This window comes from Mauremys reevesii, linkage group 10 (genome assembly GCF_016161935.1).
Source record: "Mauremys reevesii isolate NIE-2019 linkage group 10, ASM1616193v1, whole genome shotgun sequence".
NCBI classification, from domain to species: Eukaryota; Metazoa; Chordata; order Testudines; family Geoemydidae; genus Mauremys; species Mauremys reevesii.
This window is the reverse complement of record NC_052632.1, coordinates 72,570,967-72,593,204: the sequence shown is the minus strand read 5'-3', so window position 1 is coordinate 72,593,204 and position 22,238 is coordinate 72,570,967. Positions and strand designations below refer to the sequence as shown.

At 46.5% G+C, this 22,238-nt stretch overlaps 1 protein-coding gene across 2 annotated transcripts in view; it reads left to right on the top strand.

Annotated features, from left to right (window-relative positions):
- Positions 1-21,945, top strand: part of ADAP1 (ArfGAP with dual PH domains 1) — a 95,931-nt gene extending 73,986 nt beyond the window's left edge. For both annotated transcript variants that reach the window (XM_039493288.1, XM_039493289.1), the window contains exons 6-11: positions 494-640; positions 8,263-8,346; positions 12,381-12,443; positions 16,242-16,313; positions 19,049-19,277; positions 20,190-21,945. In XM_039493288.1, coding sequence (XP_039349222.1) covers positions 494-640; positions 8,263-8,346; positions 12,381-12,443; positions 16,242-16,313; positions 19,049-19,277; positions 20,190-20,218 — 624 coding nt within the window. In that variant the 3' untranslated portion in view covers positions 20,219-21,945. The remainder of the gene's footprint in view (positions 1-493; positions 641-8,262; positions 8,347-12,380; positions 12,444-16,241; positions 16,314-19,048; positions 19,278-20,189) is intronic.
- The last annotated feature ends 293 nt before the right edge of the window (positions 21,946-22,238 follow it).

Here is a 22,238-nt window from a genome sequence, read left to right as displayed (position 1 = left end):
ATTTGGTAAGTGGTCTGTATTTTTTGCCTGGCTGAGCACATTTGTAATAGTGCTCAGCCAGGCACAAATACAGGCCATTTACTAGTCTGGTGGAGATGCCCGTGAGAATGTGGAGTCAGGAGGAAGGTGACTGAGAAGGGCGTGGGAGAGGGGGTTCTTGTGCTAGGGAGGAGGCATGTCTGAAGTCACTGTGTTGCACAGCATCCTGTCTTGTGACCTAGCTGGTTCACCCCCCTTCTGGCCTGAACCTTCCCCCCTTGTGCTGTAGTATTACACCAACTCTGCTGTATTTCCCAGAGCTGCAAAACGCTTTCCCAAGCTCACGGCAGCCATTCCTGGTGGGCTAGGTAAGTTTGCTGCATAATCACCAGGCCATTTTGTTGACCAGCAGCCGCAATGGGGAGTGTTTCTGATTACATGAACTGCACGCTGGTTTGAAAGATGCTTTTCTGGTTGCTTTTCAGATGTTTATTCATTCAACTGTGTTTTCCAGGCAAAAGAACCCAAAGCAATTATGAAGATTGAACATTTAAATGCGACTTTCCAACCTTCAAAAATAGGGAACCCACATGGACTACAAATCACTTACTTGAAGGACAACAGCACAAGGAATATCTTTGTCTATCATGAAGATGGCAAGGTGAGAGCTCAGAGCTAACGGAATAGGCTGGTTTAGGTCCCAGGTGACATGGGTGCTTCCACAGAGCCTGGTCTAAGGGATGCACGTAGGGGGACCAGATATCAAGTGCAAAAAATTGGGATGGGAGTGGGGGTAATAGGCGCCGGTATAAGACACAGCCCCGAATATCGGGACTGTCCCTATAAAATGGGGACATTTGGTCACCCCAGCCTAGATGCAGTAGAACAGCCACATGCAGTGCCCCCTTGCCTAGCGCCTTCCATGCAATGGAACCACAGGGTTAGTGGCAATAAAAATTCTCTTTTTATTTAATAGGAAGCAAATAGAAGGGGCAGAAGAGGCAGAGCCTCCTGGGGAGGGGGATGGAAGAAACCAAGTGATCCCTGAATGCCTCTAAATAAATGCCTGTACTGTGTAAAAGCTCAAAAGCTTGTCTCTCTCACCAACAAGTTGGTTCAATAAAAGATATTACCTCACCCACCTTGTCTCTCTAAATATATGTAAGATCAGCGCTGCCCATGGGCACCCCAAAATGCAGTCCTAACCCGCTTCCCCCTCAGCTGTGTGGCAGCCATATTGGAGACGCAGTTGCAATAGTTTGGGGGTATGTCTGCCTCCAGTTATGAATTCCGTTGGGTTGTGTGAATTGGAACCGTCGCTCTGGATTAGATCATCCACTCTGTAGCAGGAACAGTGGGGAAGCTCTGTCTGGAAAGCTGCCGCAGGCTGCCATCAAGGGCCATCCGGACTGAATGGCTCTCCCCTGGTGAAACAATGGGGCTGCCCCCCAGAGGGCCAGTGACGTGGAATAGACATTTGATGACCAGTTGGAGGGTGGAGGGGTCTGGAATTCCCACCCTCCTCCAGCCTACGCACCTGGCTGAGAGAATTGTTGTTTCCCTGTTTGACCACTTGAGCCTAAGGGGCAGAGATTGTTTCAAAACATGTGCTCCTCCTCCAAGCCAAAGGAAGCTGTTCCATCTCCAGGAAGAGAAAGCCCAGCAGAGGAGTGGAGGCTGGAGGTACCGTGCCTCCCCTGAGGACCTATCTCGGGCTCACAAAAGGGGATGAGATCAGCCGGAGAGCGGTGTTGAGCAGTTTGTGGTTTTCCATAGATCTGTAACTCTCTTGTCCTTCTTATGTGGAGAGAGTGAGAGAGAGAGAAATCCCTTTCCTAAGCCTGTGTGCCTTGCTTTACTGCCATGTGGTCCCTGAAGGGTATAACTACGACCAGAGCTCCCGCAGCCACGTGGTCTCTGGCAGTGACCAAACACCTGGGGGGCTCAGGAGGACAGAGGCTTCAGGGTCTGCACCTCAGAATGCACCTGAGAAGACCCAGACTTAGAAGCAGAGATCCAGAGACGACAGGTAACTCTTGATGGTGGAGGGAGGAGGGGGATGTAACCGCCCACGTGTCTCCTCTGGGCTGAGGGGCAGCAGTGAACAAGCGCCTCAGTGGCAGCCAGGCTCTGCGGGCAGGAGCCAGCTCCGGAGGGCGTCGCTGGCTGGCGACAGGCTCTTCACAGGAGAGGCAAGAATGCATCAGAGGCGCAGAGCGCATTTAGAATGGAAAGCCAGGGGCCTGAGCGGGCCAGGAGGCTCCCACCAGGTTCTGATCTGCCGGTTCGTGGCAGGAGGTGACAGTTTTCTGGGGGGTGTGCTCCACAGATTGAAAACCTCTGTGCTAAATAGAAGGCAGAAATCGGGGGCTGGGGGGATGACCCTGTGTTGCCTCTGCAGTGGTCAGTCACTATCCAGGGAGCTTAGCAGTTCATAGGATCCAGTGGTTGGCTCCCATCACTGGTGTCTTTCCAGAGAGTGGGACTGGAGTGACAGGAGCCATCTCGCAACCTTATTTCCTTCCCCCCGCTACTTGGTCATCAGATTAAAGCCCACAGCTGTCATGTTTATGGACTTATTTTCCTTTGGCTGTCAAGCTGCCTTCATCCTTGGACAGTGCATGAAACTAAGCAGGGACTGTCAGAATAGCCCAGCAGGGTTTCACAGTACCAGCCGCTCCTGCAGGAGAAGGATCACCTTGCTGCTTAACCAGTTGCCACTATCTGTCCACACAGACCTCATAAATCCAACAGCTTTCCTAGTGGCAAGCAGTCCAGATGCAGGGCAGATTCACTTCCCAACTCATCTCCAGACAAAACAGGCCAGTGGTGCTAGTGGGAAACAATGCCTCATGGATAGATCTGTAACAAAAGTGATCTCTCTTCCCCCGTGACAGATTCAGGGTGAGGTAATTATTGAGAACACCTTTCTGCTTCTGTGCTGCGCTGCAGTGGCTCTGAACTGGCTTCCTGCTTAGTTCTGACCCTCCTTGTAGACAGCAGTTAGTGTATCCAGTCAGATTAGTCAGTAGAATGTGCGCTTCCATGGTGTGAGCTCTTCTGGCTCGCAAAGGATGGGTGGACGGATGGATGAAAGCAAACACCGATTCCCCATTTTTAAATGGGTCAGTGTTGCCGTAGGCAGGAAGGGGTGCTTGATTATGTCTGCGTACCTTGCGATTGCTTTGGTGATATACCTAAAGAGCTGTGTTTCTTTAGCCTAGTGGTCTGAATCAAGTGGCGGTGGCTTCTCCGTCTTAGCACACTGCAGTTCATTGCTCAGCGCACCAGGAGACTGTCGCAGTTAATAGTGCAGTGTGTTCTGAATCTCAATGAGCTGCCCCCTCAGGGGCTCTCCCCAAAAACTCCCACTGCCCCACATGTGAAAGCTGTGACAAGGTATCAGAGTCCTATACAAGGGAGGTTATCACGAGATTAGCTGTTCAACATCGCAAGCTGTCACTCATGTCATGGACAGTCAATTCCCTGGCAACAATTTTACTCCAGTGACTCCTGCTTATGAAAGACGTAGTTGTTATCATGACTATTTATGATTGGTTTAGTGCTGATGATCTACTTGGCCCTGTACAGCACACGAAATAGAAACATTCCCTGTCCCGAACAGCTGAGAGGCAGATACAGACAAGATGAAACATACAGGGAAACCCAGACAAGGCTCGTTTTTTTTCTTTTAAAACGATAAACTCCCTGCTGAACAGCCTCATAGAAGAAGTGGTTTGTGTGGCTTTGTCTGTTCTTTTAAGAAGGACCTAGTGGTCTGATTCTCCTTTTGCCCTGGAGTTATTCCTGCGTTACAACAGTGAGACAAGGTGGGCGAGATCATCTCTTTATTGGGCCAACGTCTGTTGGTGAGAGAGACAAGGCTTTGAGCTTACATTGAGCTCTTCTTCAGGTGAGTGAGAGGAGAGTCAGACCTCTGATGTAGCTTTTATGTGCTGAGCTGTTGGTTTTGTGTAGACGATAAAGCAGCAGTTCTCAAACTGTGGGTCTGGACCACAGAGTGGGTCACGACCCCCTTTGAATGGGGTCACCAGGGCTGGCTTAGACTTGCTGGGGCCCAGGGCCGAAGCCAAAGCCCCAGGGCCAAAGCCCCACAGCAGTGGGGCTCAGGTTTTGCCTGTCCCACCCCACCCAGGGCAGTGGGACTTGGGTAGGCTCAGGCTTCGGTCCCCCCTCCTAGGGTCGTGTTTGTTGTCAGAAGGGGGCGGGGGCCACGGTGCAATGAAGTTTGAGAACTGCTGTTATAAAGGAATGACCTGATTTGGGACTTTTCCCTCTACCATCACAGGGCCTCGTTCATCCCCAGTGTAACGACCCATGTTAGCGACGTCCCATCAGAACTGAATGTAGCCCAGCTCTATGGGGAGGTTTCATTGATACAGTGTCGGAGCTCAGTCGTACATCAGCACGCAATGGGTGGGAGGTAAACTTACTGAGAGCGCTCTCGGATTGCTCTCCAAGTAGTTCTAACGCCAGAGCGCTCCTCTCATGAGCTTGGGTGGTCCAGAACGTGGAGTAATCACATGCCCATCTCAATGTTTATTCAACCAGTTAAATAGTTATGAAAAGAGCCCCGCTGTTTCCCACAGAGTTTTCACTGAAACAAAGTGTTGCCATCTCAAATAGTGTTAAATGTTAAAAGCCAGGATTAAATTTTAAATGGAAAATGTATTAAAGCTAGAGGTGATATTGTTTAGCTTTAAAAGGGAAGGGTGGTCTTCTGGCCAAAGGGCAGGATGGGACTCAGAAGGTCGGGGTTTTGTTTCTGGCTTCCTGGGTGACCTCATTCAAGTCACATCATCTACCTGGGCCTCAGTTTCCCCATCTGCAAACTGAGGCTAATAGTCACTTCACCTCTCTGTAGCATAGTTTCCTCTCCCAGCCTTTGTCTGTCTTATCTGTTCAGATGCTAAGCTCTTTACTGCAGGGACTGTCTCTTACTGTGTTTAGGTAGCGCACCTAGCACAGTGGGGTCCTGATCTTGGTTGGGGTCTCTAGGTGCTAATGTAATACAAATAATAGAGGGACTCAGGTGCTGTAACCAGGAAATGAGTGTGGCATAAATACCTAGGGCCTCATTTACATGGGCAAGTTGCCCTGGTTTAGCTTAAGGTGAGAGTTTAAACCAGTTTACTTAAATCAGTGCAAACCACTGTGTGGGTGGGTGAGATTCTGTGGCCTGCGTTGTGCAGGAGGCCAGACTAGACGATCATAATGGTCCCTTCTGACCTTAAAGTCTATGAGTCTATGATTCTTATTCCGGTATAAGGGTGGCATATTTTGTACTGGTTTGGTTTTTTGTGTTGTTTAGTTAAAGTCTACTAGGAACGGGTTTAAGTTAAACTGAAATAGGCTTGAATAAAGACTGGGAGTGGATGGGTCATTACACAAAGTAAAAACTGTTTCCCCATGCTATTTTTCCCCTACTGTTACTCACACCTTCTTGTCAACTGTTGGAAATGGGCCATCCTGATTATCACTACAAAAGTTTTTTTTCTCCTGCTGATAATAGCTCACCTAATAGCTCACCTTAATTGATTAGCCTCATTATAGTTGGTATGGCAACACCCATTTTTCATGTTCTCTGTGTATATATATCTTCTTACTGTATTTTCCACTGCATGCATCTGATGAAGTGGGTTTTAACCCACGAAAGCTTATGCTCAAATACATTTGTTAGTCTCTAAGGTGCCACAAGGACTCCTCGTTCTTTTTGCTGAAATAAGAGCATGCACACAGGAGTTTGCACTGATGTAACTATATTGGTTTCAAAACAGATTTAAATTAAACTGGTTCAGCTCTCTCATGCAGACATGGCCCTGGTAGATGCCCACTTGTCTCACATGTGTGAGGCTTAATTTATTAATGTTTGTAAAGTGGGTTTGGCGCCTCAGATGGAAGGTGCTGTGGAAGGGCAAAGTCTTGTTTGAAATATGCACGCTGCTTGGGTCGGAAAGACTGAGGAGTGGGAATTGGTCACTTTTAACAATCAATCTCCTGAGTCTATTGTACCATTAAAACCTATTCGAGTAATTGAGTCGAGTGACACTGGCACTAGCCCAGACCATTGACACACAGCACCGTTTACATATGGCTACTGGAGTGTTCAGGGTTTAGCTACTGAATTGGTTTCCTGAGCTCCTTTCTGCAGCTGAAGCTCACTCTACAGGAAGTCTCCTGTAAGGCACCCTGCTTGGAAGGCAAAAAAAGTCCAACAGCACAAGATCTGGAAATCTCTCCAAAAACAAATCCACAAATCAGCCTGGGGAAAAAAAGGGAAATTAATAAAATCTAAATAATTAAAGACATAACCCAAAGAGAGAATTTATTCCAAAAGGGAAAAAGTGCTAGAGACTCCAGGAAGTCCATTAAGGATTTTACTATTACTATAGATTTTACATGGAAGGGGGTCAGAAATTACGGTGATGAGTGGCAGTATAAAACCCTAAAATAGGCCCAAATTCAGCAAAGAATTTAAAATATGTGCTTAAGCCCCATTGGCCTCAATGAGACTCAAGCACGTGGTTAAGTCCTTTGCTGAATTGGAACCTACCTATAGTCTCTCAGTCACTCTTGAAATGTTGACTCCCACTTTCTCTCAGCCAATGATGCCAGCCTACGTTGCCCACTTGTTTTCAAGCAAGCTTTCTCCCTTACTGCCAGTCACGCTTGGGATGAACTCACCGTAAATAGCCACAGAGCTCCCTCATTATTTCCCTTCAGATCCCTCGTTAAAACTCTCCTTTGCTGTGATGCCTACAATAAATTTTACCACAGGCTGCTGGTGTGCTGAGACCATTGCCTGTCAGGCTGACTAACACTGTCTCATTGTTTCCTTGTATTTCTCCCTCTGTCTGTGTTCACCTGTTGTCTTGCACTTAGATTGTAAGCTCTTTGGGGCATGGTCTGTCTTTTTGTTGTGTTTGTACAGTGCCTAGCACAATCAGGTCCTGGTCCAGACCTGGGACTCTTTGGTGCTATGGCAATGCAAATTATAAACAATAATAAATGCACCTTCTGAATCACCAACCTCACTTCCTGCAGCACCTGGGCTTTCCTCTGGAAACCACCCATCCTAGTCAATCTCAGGCCCAGCGTGACTTATTTTACATGGATAGAGATCAGACCTCTGAGGTGTTGAGCTGCAGGCTAGGAGCTATGGATTATGACTCATGTGGTAAAGTTTTGCTCAACCCTAATAGAACCCTAATTGTTTGTTTGTTTTGAGGAATGAAACTTCCCAGTTCTGCAGTCACTGTTTTATGTTGTGGCATCTAGAGACTGCTACATGTTACCAAAGTGCTAATAAAATGCACTCTGTCAGATGAAATATTGTGTAAGAATCCTTTATGGTAAGCTTTGATGCAGGGACTTCAGACATATGTCCAATGCAATGGTAGCTGTACACTGTGAGACTGTGTGTTCTGTATTGTCCAATCTTCGTCATAATATCCCACGTAGGAGAGAAGAGACAGGGCTCTGTTGTAGTGAACATAGAGGGGTTTTCTGTTCGTTCTCTGACTCTGTAGCCTCCAGTCTGACTAGAAGAACATGTGTTGCTTGTGGTTGCCACACAGGGTCTCCCCATGGCCTGTCCTGAGCTAAGCAGTTGTAGAAGAAATTGCCGACTACACCCCACGTGTTAATGAAAACGATTACTGCATAGTGTAGGCGTGGCCATTGCCACCTGCATGCATATTTTGTCCTGTACTCAAAGGGTTAATTGTCATTCCATTATTTCCAATAGAATATGAACGCTGTGCTGCAGAACGTCACCAGGTCTTTCAAGCTGATTACTGCTGGCTAATGAAAGGGGGGGGGTGGAATTCAAAAGGAGCAAAACTAACTTCTTTTTAAATAGAATACAGTGTTCAAAGAACACCACTGAGACGAACGTGAGAAATACTGGGTAGCACAGTTCAGCCATGGAAACCGAATTACATTCTAGATTTTGATTTAATTTTGTTTGTACCTTTAGGCTGCAATTCAGCAGAGCACTTGAGTACGTGCTTAACTTGGGGCATGTGCTTAAGTCCATCCCTCTTTGGCAAAGCCCTTAGGCACCCTTTGAACTCAGGGGGGCCTAGGCATATTTTTAAAATCTCTGCTTTTGCCTGGCCCTCCCTCTTCAGAACCACAGCTCAGCTGAACCCCGTTACCGGAGACAAAATGATGGGAAAGACAAGTCAGAGCAACATCCCCGCAATGATCACTGTGTAGATTATATGTTTGCTGACTCCAGCCTCTCTTTTTCATTATCAGGAAACAGTGGATTGGTTCAATGCCATCCGTGCAGCACGGTTCCATTATTTACAAGTGGCGTTCCCTGGAGCTAGCGATGTCGATGTGAGTTTTTCCTAGTTGTTTTTAGCATCTCCTTAACAAGCTGGAAAGCCTGGCGAACTGTCCATTCTTCAGAGTCTGCTTTACAATTATTATGTTCAAATGATTTTACTGGGAACTAGCATCCAGGTGCAACACCTGCTACTGCATCTAACCACAGAAACTGCGGTGGGGGTGTACATTTTAATTCCTGCATTCTCTGTATTGTGCCAGATCCTGTTTCTGTGGTTGTAAAGGGCTGCTTGCTACAAAGCTACGCATTTAAAACAAGAGTTTAAAATAAAACAGCGAGAGGGAGAGTGTCTTACCAAAACCTGGCCTTCTGGCTGAGATCAAGTGCAGCATTGCTTTACAATTTGATGCAGTTTCTGTTGCAAGAGTCTGCCCTGCATTTGCTGGAGGCTGGAATTGATGATCTAGCTACAATTTGCAAGGATAGTCACAAAATATAGTATAATATTAGGATGAGTTACCTTTATAATATAATGAGTGTATTACATTGTAGTTACACTGCAATTACAGTTTAATACATGATGGTTTTGCTTTTAGATATGAGTAATTACCAATAATTCATATGATCACCAAGTTAACAACATGATTGAGTTATCCACTATTACCTCCTTGGTTTTATATCTAATAAATGTATTTTATAATCCACTTGTATTAACTAACTAATGATTGTATGAACTAGTGGTAATATTGGTACTGAAAAGCATCACCAGAGCATAATTACTCTGTACTCGCAGTGCAAATGCCGCATAATTATAGTCACTGTAGTGTAACCTTTGTCTAATAAGACTTTTCCATCTCTAAGTACTTGATTCTGTTTAAATTTGTTTACACTGCCATATCAAATTCTCATGAAAATTCAGAAGCCCTAAACACAAAATCTTTTTGCCTGGCCGTTCGCATGATGATTCACGTTAGAAATCTGGTTGCTCTCCCAATACCATTGACAACAGAAGAAAAACTAATGAGATTTTATGTGCCCATCAAAATAAATGATTACCTGGTGGGACTAGGTTGTGAGTAGAATTTTGCAAGCCTGGATGTATGACCTTGGAAGGTAAAATTCCTGTATTTTTATGCTGGTGGAAAACTCTGTCAGACCTTATTGTTATTTACACTAAGGCATCTTACAGTGGGTATTACTGGAATTTATACCTACTTTCGGGCTCCTTTCCATTGCTAGCGTGGTGTAATGCGGCCTAAATGTAAATGAGAATCAGGCTAAGTGCTTCAGGAGACAGGTATGGTAGATATTTTGCCATAGACACAAGAACCACAAACTACATCTTGTAAGAAACCTGCAGCCTTTGATAATGTTTTAAGCTGGCCCGTCCCCGCTACGTGAGGAAAGTCTGTGTCCAACAGAAAGGACGCTTTGCACAAAATACTGCACCCTGGATGCAGCTTAGCATGATGCTTGGCAGCAAAGGGTTAAGAATCTTGAAGTGATAAAGGTTCTTTCCAGTCAAGACAAAACTACTTTCTGAAAGCAGCTGGCTGCCAGTCTAAAGACTGGAGATTAAGATATTCAGGATCTCTGCAACCTGGCTGTGGGATTCTCCAGGGTGCTTTTTATGTGATCACATAACTGGTTTATCAGAGCCTTTTGTTAGAGGCAATTACATGTCACAGGAATATAATTTTTAAAGCTTTGCCATAAATAACTTGTCTAAATGCGAGGCTGGGAGTGGGGGAAGGTGAGAAGTGTTTAATCAGCCCTGTCAGCTCCATTTGCTGGTGAGTCTCACTTTTCTTTTTAAAGAGCCTCACGCATCCATCTGCAGAGATCTCACAGCTAGCAGCTCTTCTGCACCAACCGTTTTTAAAAATAACCTAGGCCCTGGTAATTATTGTTGAGTAGATCTCAGCAAAAGGGGAGTTCGCAGACATGTGTAATAGCCTTTAAAGGCAGATGGCATATTAGAGCTTGTGGTTCTTCTATATGAGCTTTTGGGTCATACTGATCTGAGAACAGGTGAGGAAAGCAGAGAAAAACTGGGTGTCCGGGGTTCATACCTGATGTGGAAATGATCTGGGAGCAGCTCTTAGGGGCTGATCCTGCAGTTCTTATTCCGGCGAGTAGCCTGTTGGTGTCCCTGGGGCTACCTTCCTGTTTAAGGGTTTACAAAACCAGGCCCTGAGTTTTACTCAGCCCTTACTCCAGCAAAACACCCTTTGCAATGAGAACCTCCCAAGTCTGTATTAGCAGCAGCATTGCCAGCAGACTGAGGGGAGTGATCGTTCCCCTCTATTCGGCATTGGTGGGGCCACACCTGGAATATTGTGTCCAGTTTTGGTCCCCCCACTACAGAAGGGATGTGGACAAATTGGAGAGAGTCCAGCGGAGGGCAACGAAAATTATTAGGGGGCTGGGGCACATGACACTTGAGGAGAGGCTGAGGGAGCTGGGGTTATTGAGTCTGGAGAAGAGAATCATGAGGGGGGATTTGATATCAGCCTTCAACTACCTGAAGGGGGGTTCCAAAGAGGACGGAGCTCGGCTGTTCTCGGTGGTAGCAGATGACAGAACAAGGAGCAATGGTCTCAAGTTGCAGTGTGGGAGGTCTAGGTTGGATATTAGGAAAAACTTTTTCACTAGGAGGGTAGTGAAGCGCTGGAATGGGTTATCTAGGGAGGTGGTGGAATCTCCATCCTAGAGGTTTTTAAAGCCTGGCTTGACAAAGCCCTGGCTGGGATGCTTTAGTTGGGGTTGGTCCTGCTTGAGCAGGGGGTTGAACTAGATGACCTCCTGAGGTGTCTTCCAACCCTAATCTTCTAAGTCATGTTGATCCCAACCCCATAGGAATTACTGTGAGTTTAAGCACCGAGTTCAGTGGAAGCAGGACTGAGCTGGAGGACTTCATGAGCAATATCCGTAGGACAGTTAAACCATCAATGGGGCTGCCTAGAATGATTTGTCTCTTTACTTTAACCAGGCTGACTGTTTAAGGACATAGTGTAACTATCGAAGAGTGAGCCAGGGAACCCTGGCATGGCCCCAAAGCTGAGGGGCAGTGGGCATGGAAAACTGGGACATGGGAAACTGGGACCATCTCAGGGCTTCCCTGGGGTCTGCTCCCTCCTCAAACCCAGGAGCAGGGATCATCTTTTCATTATGTGTGTACCGCACCCAGCACAGTGGACCCTGACTGGGGCCTCTAGGTGCCACTGCAATACACGTAATGAATAATTAAATATTATCGCTACATCTTTGGCTATAACCCCAGTTCTCACACTATCTGGGGACAACAGGCTCCTGGACTGCAGACTGATTTATCTTTCTTTGAGGTCAATGGGAGTTGTGCTGTTGACTTTAATGGGGGGCAGGATTAGGCCTTAGAGAGCTCTCAGCTAAGAATTTAACAACTGGGAGCTTCACGTTAGGTCCTAAGTTCATAGTTTGGCATTTAAATAAGTGGCCTGATTTTCAAAAGCGCTGAGCACCCTGTAGTCCTCATGAAAATCAGTGGAGCTAGTGAGTTCTCAGTACATGTGAAAACGAGGCCACTTATTTAGGTGCCAGACGATGGACAAACCTAACTTAAGGCCTCCAGGTCTCAATATTCTGACCCACCCCCCTCACCGGGTTTCAGAGCTCAAGCAGGAACCTCTACACTGTTGTTTTAAGCCCCAAAATGCAAGCCTGTATCAGCTGACCTGCGCTCTGAGACTCGCAGTGGCCAGGTGTTTTGGGGTTTTTTTGCAGCGTAGTCATACCTGTATTACAAAGCTAACACGAGGGCAAAGAAACTGAAAAATTCTTAGGGGAAGATGAGAGAACAATAGGAATAAATAAATCCACTTCAGTATGCCTTGAGAGCAGTGTCATAAGCTCTCCCCAGCCTGTATGTGGGCCGGAGGTAACTCTTTCTCTTGGCAGTTTTTTTTCATACGCTCCCATTGAAATGATAACTGGGGGCTCTGGCATGACATCACATAAGCCTGTGTCTGCAACACATCACGTCTCCATCGGTCTAACGTGCACTAACATTGTACTTTTTTTTGCTTTCTTATTTTGACAACTCTAGCTGGTGCCAAAGCTTTCTAGGAACTACTTGAAGGAAGGTTACATGGAAAAGACTGGGCCAAAGGTGGGACATCATGTATTTTGTATTCATACCAAAAATTAGTTTGTTCTGTACTGTGTTGTGATCCACATAACAGTGGGGCAGAGATGCTTTGGGAGGGTTAAGGTGTGAAATCCAGCCATGTACCAACACTTCAATGCCTTTGAATGTCTCTCTTTCTTCTGCATCCCACCCTGGATTTTATATCCCAGTTTCTTGTGCTCTCCCCACTACCCACCCTTATTTCCACTATTCATTGTGCTTTCCTGTGCGCTTATAGTTTTCTAAACGGGCTAGAGATAGCCTGAAGGTAAAATTCACATTCCCCCGTGCAATGCACGAGTAAAAGAACTGGGTGTGGGACTGAGTGATTCAACTGGTCTCTCCCTGCGTCAGCCCCATATCAGAGGTAGCATGTGCAACCGTTCCATATCACTGTGCCCTCACTACATGGTGTTCTGGACCAACAGATCCACCAGCTCAACCCCCTCACCGCGCTCCCAGCAAATCCCATGCACAGAGCCGCCGTTGCTCGCTACTCTGTAGTGCCTTCCCCCCCTCTTGGAATGGAGGGCATGTGGCTGGCGTGCCTGCAGAATGGGAGGTTCCCCTGCACAGCTGGCAGCCAGGAGAAGGGGTGTCTGAAGGCATTCAAGGCCTCTGTGAAAGCACAAGGAGTTGCTGCGTACGTGGGAAATGCCACATCACTGGATTCACTGCCAGTCTCAATCCAGGGAGCGGGTTTGGCTTTTCAGGCATCTTTGTCAGTAAGTGAAAAAGAGAGAAGAAAATCTCCTAGTGTGCCAAGAATTGAGTAATGACTCTTCTCTTTGGGCTTTATATCCCTCCGGGGAAAAGGAAAGGCAAAGAAATGCTTCTGCTGTTGGAGCTGGACTTTCACCTTTCCTGCCAAGTAAATGCCCGTTTTCACACCCTCTAGTATCTGGACTAACCGCTTGTGACTCAGAACCCCCTCTTCTTGGTAGCTATTATATGAGATCATCTCCCCCTGCCCCCCAAACTCATTAACACAGGAGTGCACAGCTGCAGTGGGGACACAATCAGGTGAAGGAGGAGCATTTTGAACAGTATAATCATCTCTTCATACATGGGTGAAATTCATCCCCATGCAGAGAGCTAGCGCATGGCATAAACACTGCTTAAGCCCACTAGGCATAGACCTCGTGCTGGCCTTCTTCATAGTGGTAAATGTCATCTATGCATGAAAAAACCTTTAGGCCTGATCTGCACCTGGTTTTTGTACTGGTATCACTATGTCGCTTAGGGGTGGGATTACCATTATATTGGTACAACCCCTAGTGTGGACACAGTTATACCAGTATAAAGGTGCCTTATACCTATAAAGTTTATTCCCCTTCCCGTACTGGAATAAGCTACATCAGTATAAGCACTCTGATACCAGTATCACTGCATAGACGCCAGGTACCAGTACCGCTTTAACTGATATAAAGTGGTGCAACTATTGTGTGTAAACAAAGCCTTAAAAACCACTGTGTGAAAAGGAGGATGCCACAATTTATGGCAGGCCCTGGATAGCAGTAATGTACGTACCATTGATTTACATGACTTACATCTATTCTTTTTATGACTAGTTCCCCTAACAGCTGCTGCATGTTATGGGGCCTGTCTTACTAAACAGCGACAGAGGATCTCCTTATATAGCCTGGTTAAGTGTTGGGAACTTCCCAGTTTTCTGCAGCATTTAGTGGGTGGAGGTTGAGTTCATCTTTTTTGGATGCAGGAGTATTTCTTTAACATTGTGGAACTCTGTTTCTTATTATCTTTTAAAATTCTTTTTCTTCATTTTAAAGGGGGGTAGGGGAGCAAGAGATTGTAGTTGACAGAACAGAAACATTTCAGAAACCAAGGCCATGTAAATTGGTTAGGGTCATTTTTGTTTCCTTCTGATGTCTATTCTGTGATCAGCCCTTATAGGACTGGGACATCTGTAATTAGCTCGACTGAGAGCTGCATGGGCAGGGCCAGAGAGCTTCATAAAACGCATAATTTGCATGACACGGAGCAGATTGCAGCCATCCACTTATATAATACAGAGCTGAGGTCTCTGGAGACTACAGATCCCAGCATGCAATTCTACAACTTGATGCATGTGGATGGCTGGGTTGAGAACATTCCATGCTGGGTTCTGCAAGGTACAGCTCCCCGTTAAAGATAAGGATGGCCACGGTCTGCTTTCTAGAACTCTGAGGGCCACATTTGATCTCCAGGCTATGCTTTGGACCTCTTGTTTCAGGGACAGGCGTTTGCCATCAACATTCCACCCCCTCCTCCAAGTCCCTGCCCTCGCTCTGCCTCATTCTGCTCCACCCCCTCCCCAAGGCTCCGCCCATCCCCTCCCGAGGCTCTGCCTACGCACCATTCGCTGCTCTCTGCCTCCCGCAAGCCCCTCCCTGAGCCGCCAAACAGCTGTTTGGTGGCACCCCTGATTAGCTGTGGCTGGTAGGTGCTGAGCTCCCACTATTTTTTTTCCAGCACTCACAGAGTCGGCGCCTATGCCCTCTCTTCATGTCTAATAGAAGTAAATGGGGCATTCCAAGAAAAAGCACAATCCTCTCCTAAACAAACCAACCCTGCTGGAGATTTAGAGCTGCAAGGGCCACGACATACCTGGACCAATGTAGAAATCTGCTAATCCGATAAAAACACTAACCAATCATGACATTTCCCAGACCTTCTAGAATTCAGTGGGATCAGCTGGTGAATTGACTAATGGTGACAAATCCACTGAAATTAATGAGGCCAGTAGCCTGGCCCTTTACTGCCTGTGCTACAATCTAGGGATCTCAAACTCCTGGGTTGGCCAGGTGCTGGAGGCCCTGCAGTTGGAATGGAGGAAGCATCTTCTGCCATTCTCCAGCACTCTTCTGGCTATTAGAGGAATGACATTGACATACTGGCTGGGAGGAACAGCTCTCGGACCGTGAGGAGCTGGAAGGAGGGCAGTAAAAAAGCTTAAAGGCAACCTGCACTGAGGAAAAAATTGGCTTTTGTCTTTTTTCTTTTTAATAAATATGGCCTTGAGTGGGTTTCCATTACCCTTCGCCCTCCCCGCACACACACATACACACACACTCTGCCCCAAAAGCAGAACACTTGAGGGTTCTGCTTGCTTTTCGTATGAGAAATTCAGGTCTTTTCTACAACTTCTCTTGAGGTCGGAACTACAGTAAGCTGTGTTGCTATGAGACCCTGAATCTATTTACACTGGAAAATCAGGGGCTGTGGGATAGGAGGTTGCAGCTGATCAAACTGCAGATTGTAGCCACACAAAAGCTGTGCTAAGATGGTGTCTCTTTCTCCTTGAAACATACGTCCCAAGGCATTTGTTCATCATAAGGTGCATAGAGGTCATTTTTCCCCCCTGAATCGGCGAATGCTGTACCTATAAGACCCAGTGTGGGAAATGTTGATAAGGAGGAACTGAGAGACAGCAGTGCCAGGGTGTGGGGAGGCACAGGCTGAGTGGTGGAGGAGGAGATATAAATGTATCTTAAAACAATTGTCAGATTAGCCTGTCAATTTTCCCTCTCTAAGACTCCCATTGAAATGAATGTCCCTGTTGTACTGGGAAGGATTATCACCCACTGACAGATAATAGCCACTCTGCCCTTACGTTAGTGCGGAACCGGCCCTTTCTGAACTGACTGAGTACGTCTCTCCCACCAGAACTACCTTGAACGACACCAGTGCCCCGTAAATTCCCTCAACTTCTCTCCTTAGAAGCGAGCTGGGTTTCCCTTTGCCTTTGCTCAATCATTTTTTCTCCCCCCAACTCTTTAGCAAACGGAAGGTTTCAAGAAGCGATGGTTCACCATGGACGACCGAAGGCTGATGTATTTCAAAGATCCTCTGGTAAGGCAAGGGCGTTGGATCTCAGCGTGCGTCTGCGTGGAATAGCCTGTAATGGAGTTTGGTCTAATTGGAGAGTAAAGTGAAAATACTTGGGGCGGGTTGTTTGACTTTGGTCCAAAGCCCAGTGCACGATAGCCTGGCTTGCAGTTAGTCACTGAAACATCCATGAACCCCTATTTAAATGGCTGTAAATGCGTCCCTTAGAATCAGAGAATATCACGGCTGGAAGGGACCTCAGGAGGTCATCTAGTCCCACCCCCTGCTCAAAGCAGGACCAATCCCCAGACAGATTTTTTGCCCCAAATACCTAAGTGGCCCCCTCAAGGATTGAACTCACAACCCTGGGTTTAGCAGGCCAATGCTCAAACCACTGAGCTATCCCTCTCCCCTTCCCGACCTTTATTTCATTCACCAGATTTTTCTTTCCCTCAGCTCTTTTGCAGGGCTTTCCTGTGCTTTGTTGCCATCGGGGCTGGGATTGGTAAAGGATTTCAGGGGAGTCACTTACCCAGTTCCACTGGGTCCCTATCTCCATGAGGCTTCTTTGAAAATCCCAAACGAAAATCGTTGCTAGTAATTAACGTTGCTGTGGTAGTCACAGTATTAATTAATATTACCACCGAGAGGAAGGATGGGCCATGGCAAGGGCACTAAGCTAGGACTTGGGAGACCTGCTGTGCCACAGGCTTATTGTTTGACCTTGGGCAATTCACTTAGCCTTCCTGTTCCTTGGGGTATGTCTACACTGGAGCTGGCTCTGGTACAGATACCCACGCTAGCTCTGATCGAGCTAGTGCGCTAAACGCAGCAGTGGAACCGCAGCCGTGCAAGCAGCAGGACTACGTACATGCATAGGGCTTTAGATGGGATTGTACTTGGGGCTAGCCTGAGACCACATGGCACCCCCCCCCCCGTTTGATAACTTTTGAATCTTAATTTTTTATTGCATTTGTAGCCCGTTTCATGACTTTGATGCATGATTTATCCCTGTCCTATAAGACAATAAATTTGCATGCTAGGATCTGTAAATCTGCCAGCCCTGTGCCCCACAAACCCGGCCCCCCCAGGCAGTCGCCTGGGTCACCTGCCCCTAACTCCAGCTGTGGGGCTAGCCTGCCCCACCACTCACACAGCTGTGGCTATGCTGCTCTTTTTGGCTGGGGTCTGTGTACCACAGCTAGAAATTACACCTCCAGATCCAGTGTAGACATACCTTTAGTTTCCCATCTGTAAAATGGGGACGATAGTGCTGCCCTACCTCATAGAGGTGTTGTGAGGATAAATACTTTAAAGATCGTGAGGTGCTGAGATACTCTGGGAATGGTAAGATAGTTAGACATGTTTATACCAAACACCAAGCTGTAAAGATTTTCATGTTGACCATGGGACCTTTCAAAGCACTGTAAAAACACTCATCTGCACTTCCTCCTTCCGGCGTAGGCATGATGATTATTATCCCCTCAAAGGGCCTGATTCTGATCTCATTCCACTGGAGTCACTTCTCATTTATTCCAGTGTGTGATCAGAATTGGGCCAACCATGATTTAAGTCACGTGATGAGTGCCTCATATCAAATCAGTGGCAGAGCTGGGATTAGAATTCAAGGCTCCTAATCTCATGTGCTAAGCAACTGACCACCCACCCTTTTCTCTTTTGTCTTGACTGACAGGTCTGGTAAGAGAATAATTGCCACACAGTCAGACCTTTATAACAGTACATGCAATGTTTCCACTTCACTGGAATTAATGACACCAAAGATTATATACCAGCTAGTGAGAGAGAGAGAGAGATTTCTATCTTTCAGGCTAGAAAAACATCAAGCTGAAAAGTCTAAAATGCAGCAAGGAACGTGCAGGTTAAATGGTTGGAAAACTTCAAAAATAGAAGAGTCTGGGATTGGAGCAAGCTCCGAGAGGCTGCAGAATGCCTGGGCCCAATCCTCAGATGGTGGAAAGCGAAAGAACCCCCCTGAAGGCACGGAGGCAGTGAAATCAGAAGTCAATGGAATTGTGATGATTTACATCAGCTGAGGATTTGACCCACTCAGGGCTGCCCAGAGGATTTAAGGGTCCTGGGGCAAAGCGGGGGAGCTGCGGCGCTTGTACTCACCCGGCGGCGGTCCGGGTCTTTGGCGGCATTTCGGCGGTGGGGGGCCCTTCAGTTGCTCCGTGTCTTCGGCAGCACTGAAGGGCCCCTCGCCGCCGAAATGCAGCCGAAGACCCAGACCGCCGCCGGGCCAGGGCTCACAGGGCCCCTGTGGGGCCCAGGGCAAATTGTCCCACTTGCCCCCCCTCTGGGCGGCCCTGGGCCCACTGTCTCTTAGAGTTGCTCCGCATTAATGAGGAGCTTGGGGGGGTGAGAGGTTAGAAGAATAGAGGCAGTAGCAGGTCTCATTCTCTCTCTCTCTCTGAGAATGAGGTCAAAGCACAAAATGTGTCTGGATTTAGAACACCTGACATTTGGGGGGGTGTGGAATCCAGGGGCTTGGTTTGGCTCATTATTAAGTAGGAACTACAGTATTTGCAAAACTGAAATCTGGTGGATTTCAAACACCTCTAATCTTTGCGGGTGTCTGACCTTGGGAATTTGCTTCATAGGCCTCTCTCATTGTTTTCTGTTGATGTGAGTGCTGGAGGCTCTGCAGGGAGAACATTAATGTTAGTTTGCTGCGTGATCCATATCACCTTGACAAGGAACTTTGAAAGGGCTCTGAATCATTTATTTATATCTTGTAGGATGCCTTTGCTAGAGGGGAAGTATTTATTGGGAGCAAGGAAAACAGTTACAAGGTCCTGGAAGGACTCCCACCATCCACCCAGGGAAATCACTGGCAGTATGGGATAACCATTGTGACCCCAGACAGAAAATTTCTCTTTGCTTGTGAGACAGAAAGTGATCAGCAAGAATGGATTACAGCTTTTCAGAAAGTCATAAGCAGGCCAATGCTGCCTCAGGAATATGCAGGTAAGTTACCCTGCCAGACTGAGACCCCTGGAGAATTAAGGCCTCCATTTATCCACCATACATTAGAGAATGGGGAGATTGAAGGAGAGACAGAGCCTTCCACCTCTAAGTCTAATCCAGTCTGCATGGGAAGTCCTTACCATTTGCTGCCTGTTCAGTAGCTAATGCAAAATGTCTCAATATCCTAGTAGATAGGCATCCACATCAACGGGACAATAGCAGTCCCTTAGTCCCATCCTTTGTTTCCTTGTCTTTTTGGATTGTAAGCTCTTCAGGGCAGGAGCTTTCTCTCTCTATGTACAGTGGGGCCTTGATCACAGTTGGGGACTTTATCTGCTACCGTAGTAATAATAATCCCCATCACCACCACCTGAAAGTGGTACCACTATCAACAGTATCAGCAGGCTGAGGAAACCTGCCCTGGCAGTCGTCCTGCCAGTCCAGAGTGGAGGCCCATTGGTAGGGGCAGATCTTTTATGCTCTACCCATTCTCTGTGCCAGCCTCCGGCACCTTTATGAACATGGCATTCAGTTGAAGTTAAAAAAATAGTTTATAAGTAACTTTTCATGGGAATCCACTTAAGTGTGTGTAAACCTGATTTTTAACAATCGAGTTAAGTGCTGACAGATCAGTGTAGACAAGGATATGTTGTGTTCAGTATCTTGTGAACGATTATCAGTAAATGCTTCTGGGATCAAGGTTTAGCCACAACCAGCTGATGCAATGGTGAACACAACTCTTTGCAGTCGTGTTCTAACACAACAACATTCTGTAGTGAAGATAAGCCCCTACGGCCACTCGTTCAAAGCTAAGCCTGGCTGGTGGATTGGATCCCAAAGGGTTGCGTGATAACCCGTGTTCTAACATTCATTGTATTGTCATTTTTGGTTTGTTTGTTTGTTTCATTTCAGTGGAAGCCCATTTCAAGCATAAACCTTAGCTGGGACTGTCGGAGCAGACCCAAGGAACGAGATTATGTTTACAACACAAGATGGTTTTATTTGAAATGATTAAAAAATAATAAAAGAAAATTAGAAAAAAGTCCTTCACTTAATCCTGTTGGAAGCCAAGAAGTCAGCGGCAAACGTCACATAGAAGCTGCTGAGCCATAGCAAAACCAAACCTTGCACTTCTCTAGGTAGGCGCTGTGGGACTCTTGTTTATAGCACTACCTAATGCTCATCCATAGGCTACACTTCCATGTGCCACCATTTTGTGTATCTCACTACATTAGGTAAAGAATTACCACAAATACCTGAGCATGTTGTCAACATAATAGATTCTGAATGGTGTGCACCAGGATGCCCCTGGGTCTGTGCTAACTTGTAATAATAACACAACCCAGTCCAGAGTGGTCCAGAATGCTTTGTGAAACAAATTTGGCTGTATTCCGTAAGTAGCATTTTCACAGGGTATTGATGATTGACTTGAAAACATTAATGGCACATCCCAAAGATATGGTGTGCTTGACAGTCTGCAAACATGGGCAATGGCTAGAAATAACTGATGCAAAACATCCTGTGGAATATGGAAATGAGCAATTTAGCTCTTGATGAGAAGGGAAGAAAAAGCGCTTCATATTGTATCTCATATATATAGACCTCTTCAAAAAACAGTTATACTAATGACAACTGGGTTTTGGCTACCTGCCTTTTATCTTCTGTAATGATTCAGTAGTTTAGATCAGGAATGGTTCTAATTTGGTCCTAGTTTTTCAGATCTGAACTTTCCCGACATTCTGGAGAGTCTGGACCTGGTATTGTCACAGGGGCAAATTTGTGAAGTTCTCATTCGACTCTGAAGTCTCTCAAAGTTCACATCTCTGGCCTTGCTCTCAGTCTCTAGTTTAGACACATTAGTCTTTGGGATACCTTCTCCTGGCAGGGCCAGGGTATTCGAATCCAGCAGGGTTTTCCCTGATGAACTCACTGTCCCAGCTCTCTTTTTACGAAGCCTTTTCTCATCTCCCAAGAGATCATTAAGTCCTAACAAAATATAGAGCACAAGCTTAAAACACAGAGTACACAACTCCATTGTCTTTAAGTGAAGGGAATGATGAATTATGAATTATAAGCAGATAGGGGAGTTTGATGTTAACAGTGACATGTCAGAAAGCAGCATAATATGCTCTGTGGTGTGGATGGTGCAAATGCTTTAAAAAGCAAGTAACATAAATACTGCTCTTTAGGTGCTTAAATTAAGGGTCCCAATGGTAAATTGCCTCTGTGTTATTCCATACAGACCGTGTATACTGGACAGGGTCTCAGATGCTTCCTTTTTTATTCTGTTTGGTGATGAAGTGACTAAATGTTTTGCTTTTGTTCCAAGTGTGATGATGAGGAAATGATTTGCCAAGAAATGGTATTGACTCCAGAGCATTCTCCTCACACCACAGTGTGGCTCACTGTTGCATAAAGTATCACTCCAAGCAAAGAGCTTTCACTGACATCCAGGATGCTGACATCAGGGCTTGTCTACACTACCCGCCGGATTGGCTGGCGGTGATTGATCCAGTGGGGGGTTGATTTATCATGTCTAGTCTAGATGCGATAAATCGATCCCTGAGCGCGCTCCCGTTGATTCCTGTCCTCCACCGCCGTGAGAGGTGCAGGAGGAGTCAACGGGGGAGCGGCAGCAGTTGACTCACCGCAGTGAAGACACCGCGGTGAGTAGGTCTAAGTACGTTGACTTCAGCTACATTATTCACATAGCTGAAGTTGCATAACTTAGATCAATTCCCCCCTCCCCTCCACGCGTAGACCAGGCCTGGGGCAGAGATATGCAGCATACCTTGGAGAAATGAACTTAGCCCACACTTTGAACAGAATTCATTTAAGACTTGATCCTGCATTCCTTGCACAATGGAAGCGCCTTTGGACTCTGGGGTGGGGGTAAGGAATGCAGGATTGGGGGTATATTTAGGGCATGATTTACAGTGTGACTCGGTGCAGATGTGCATG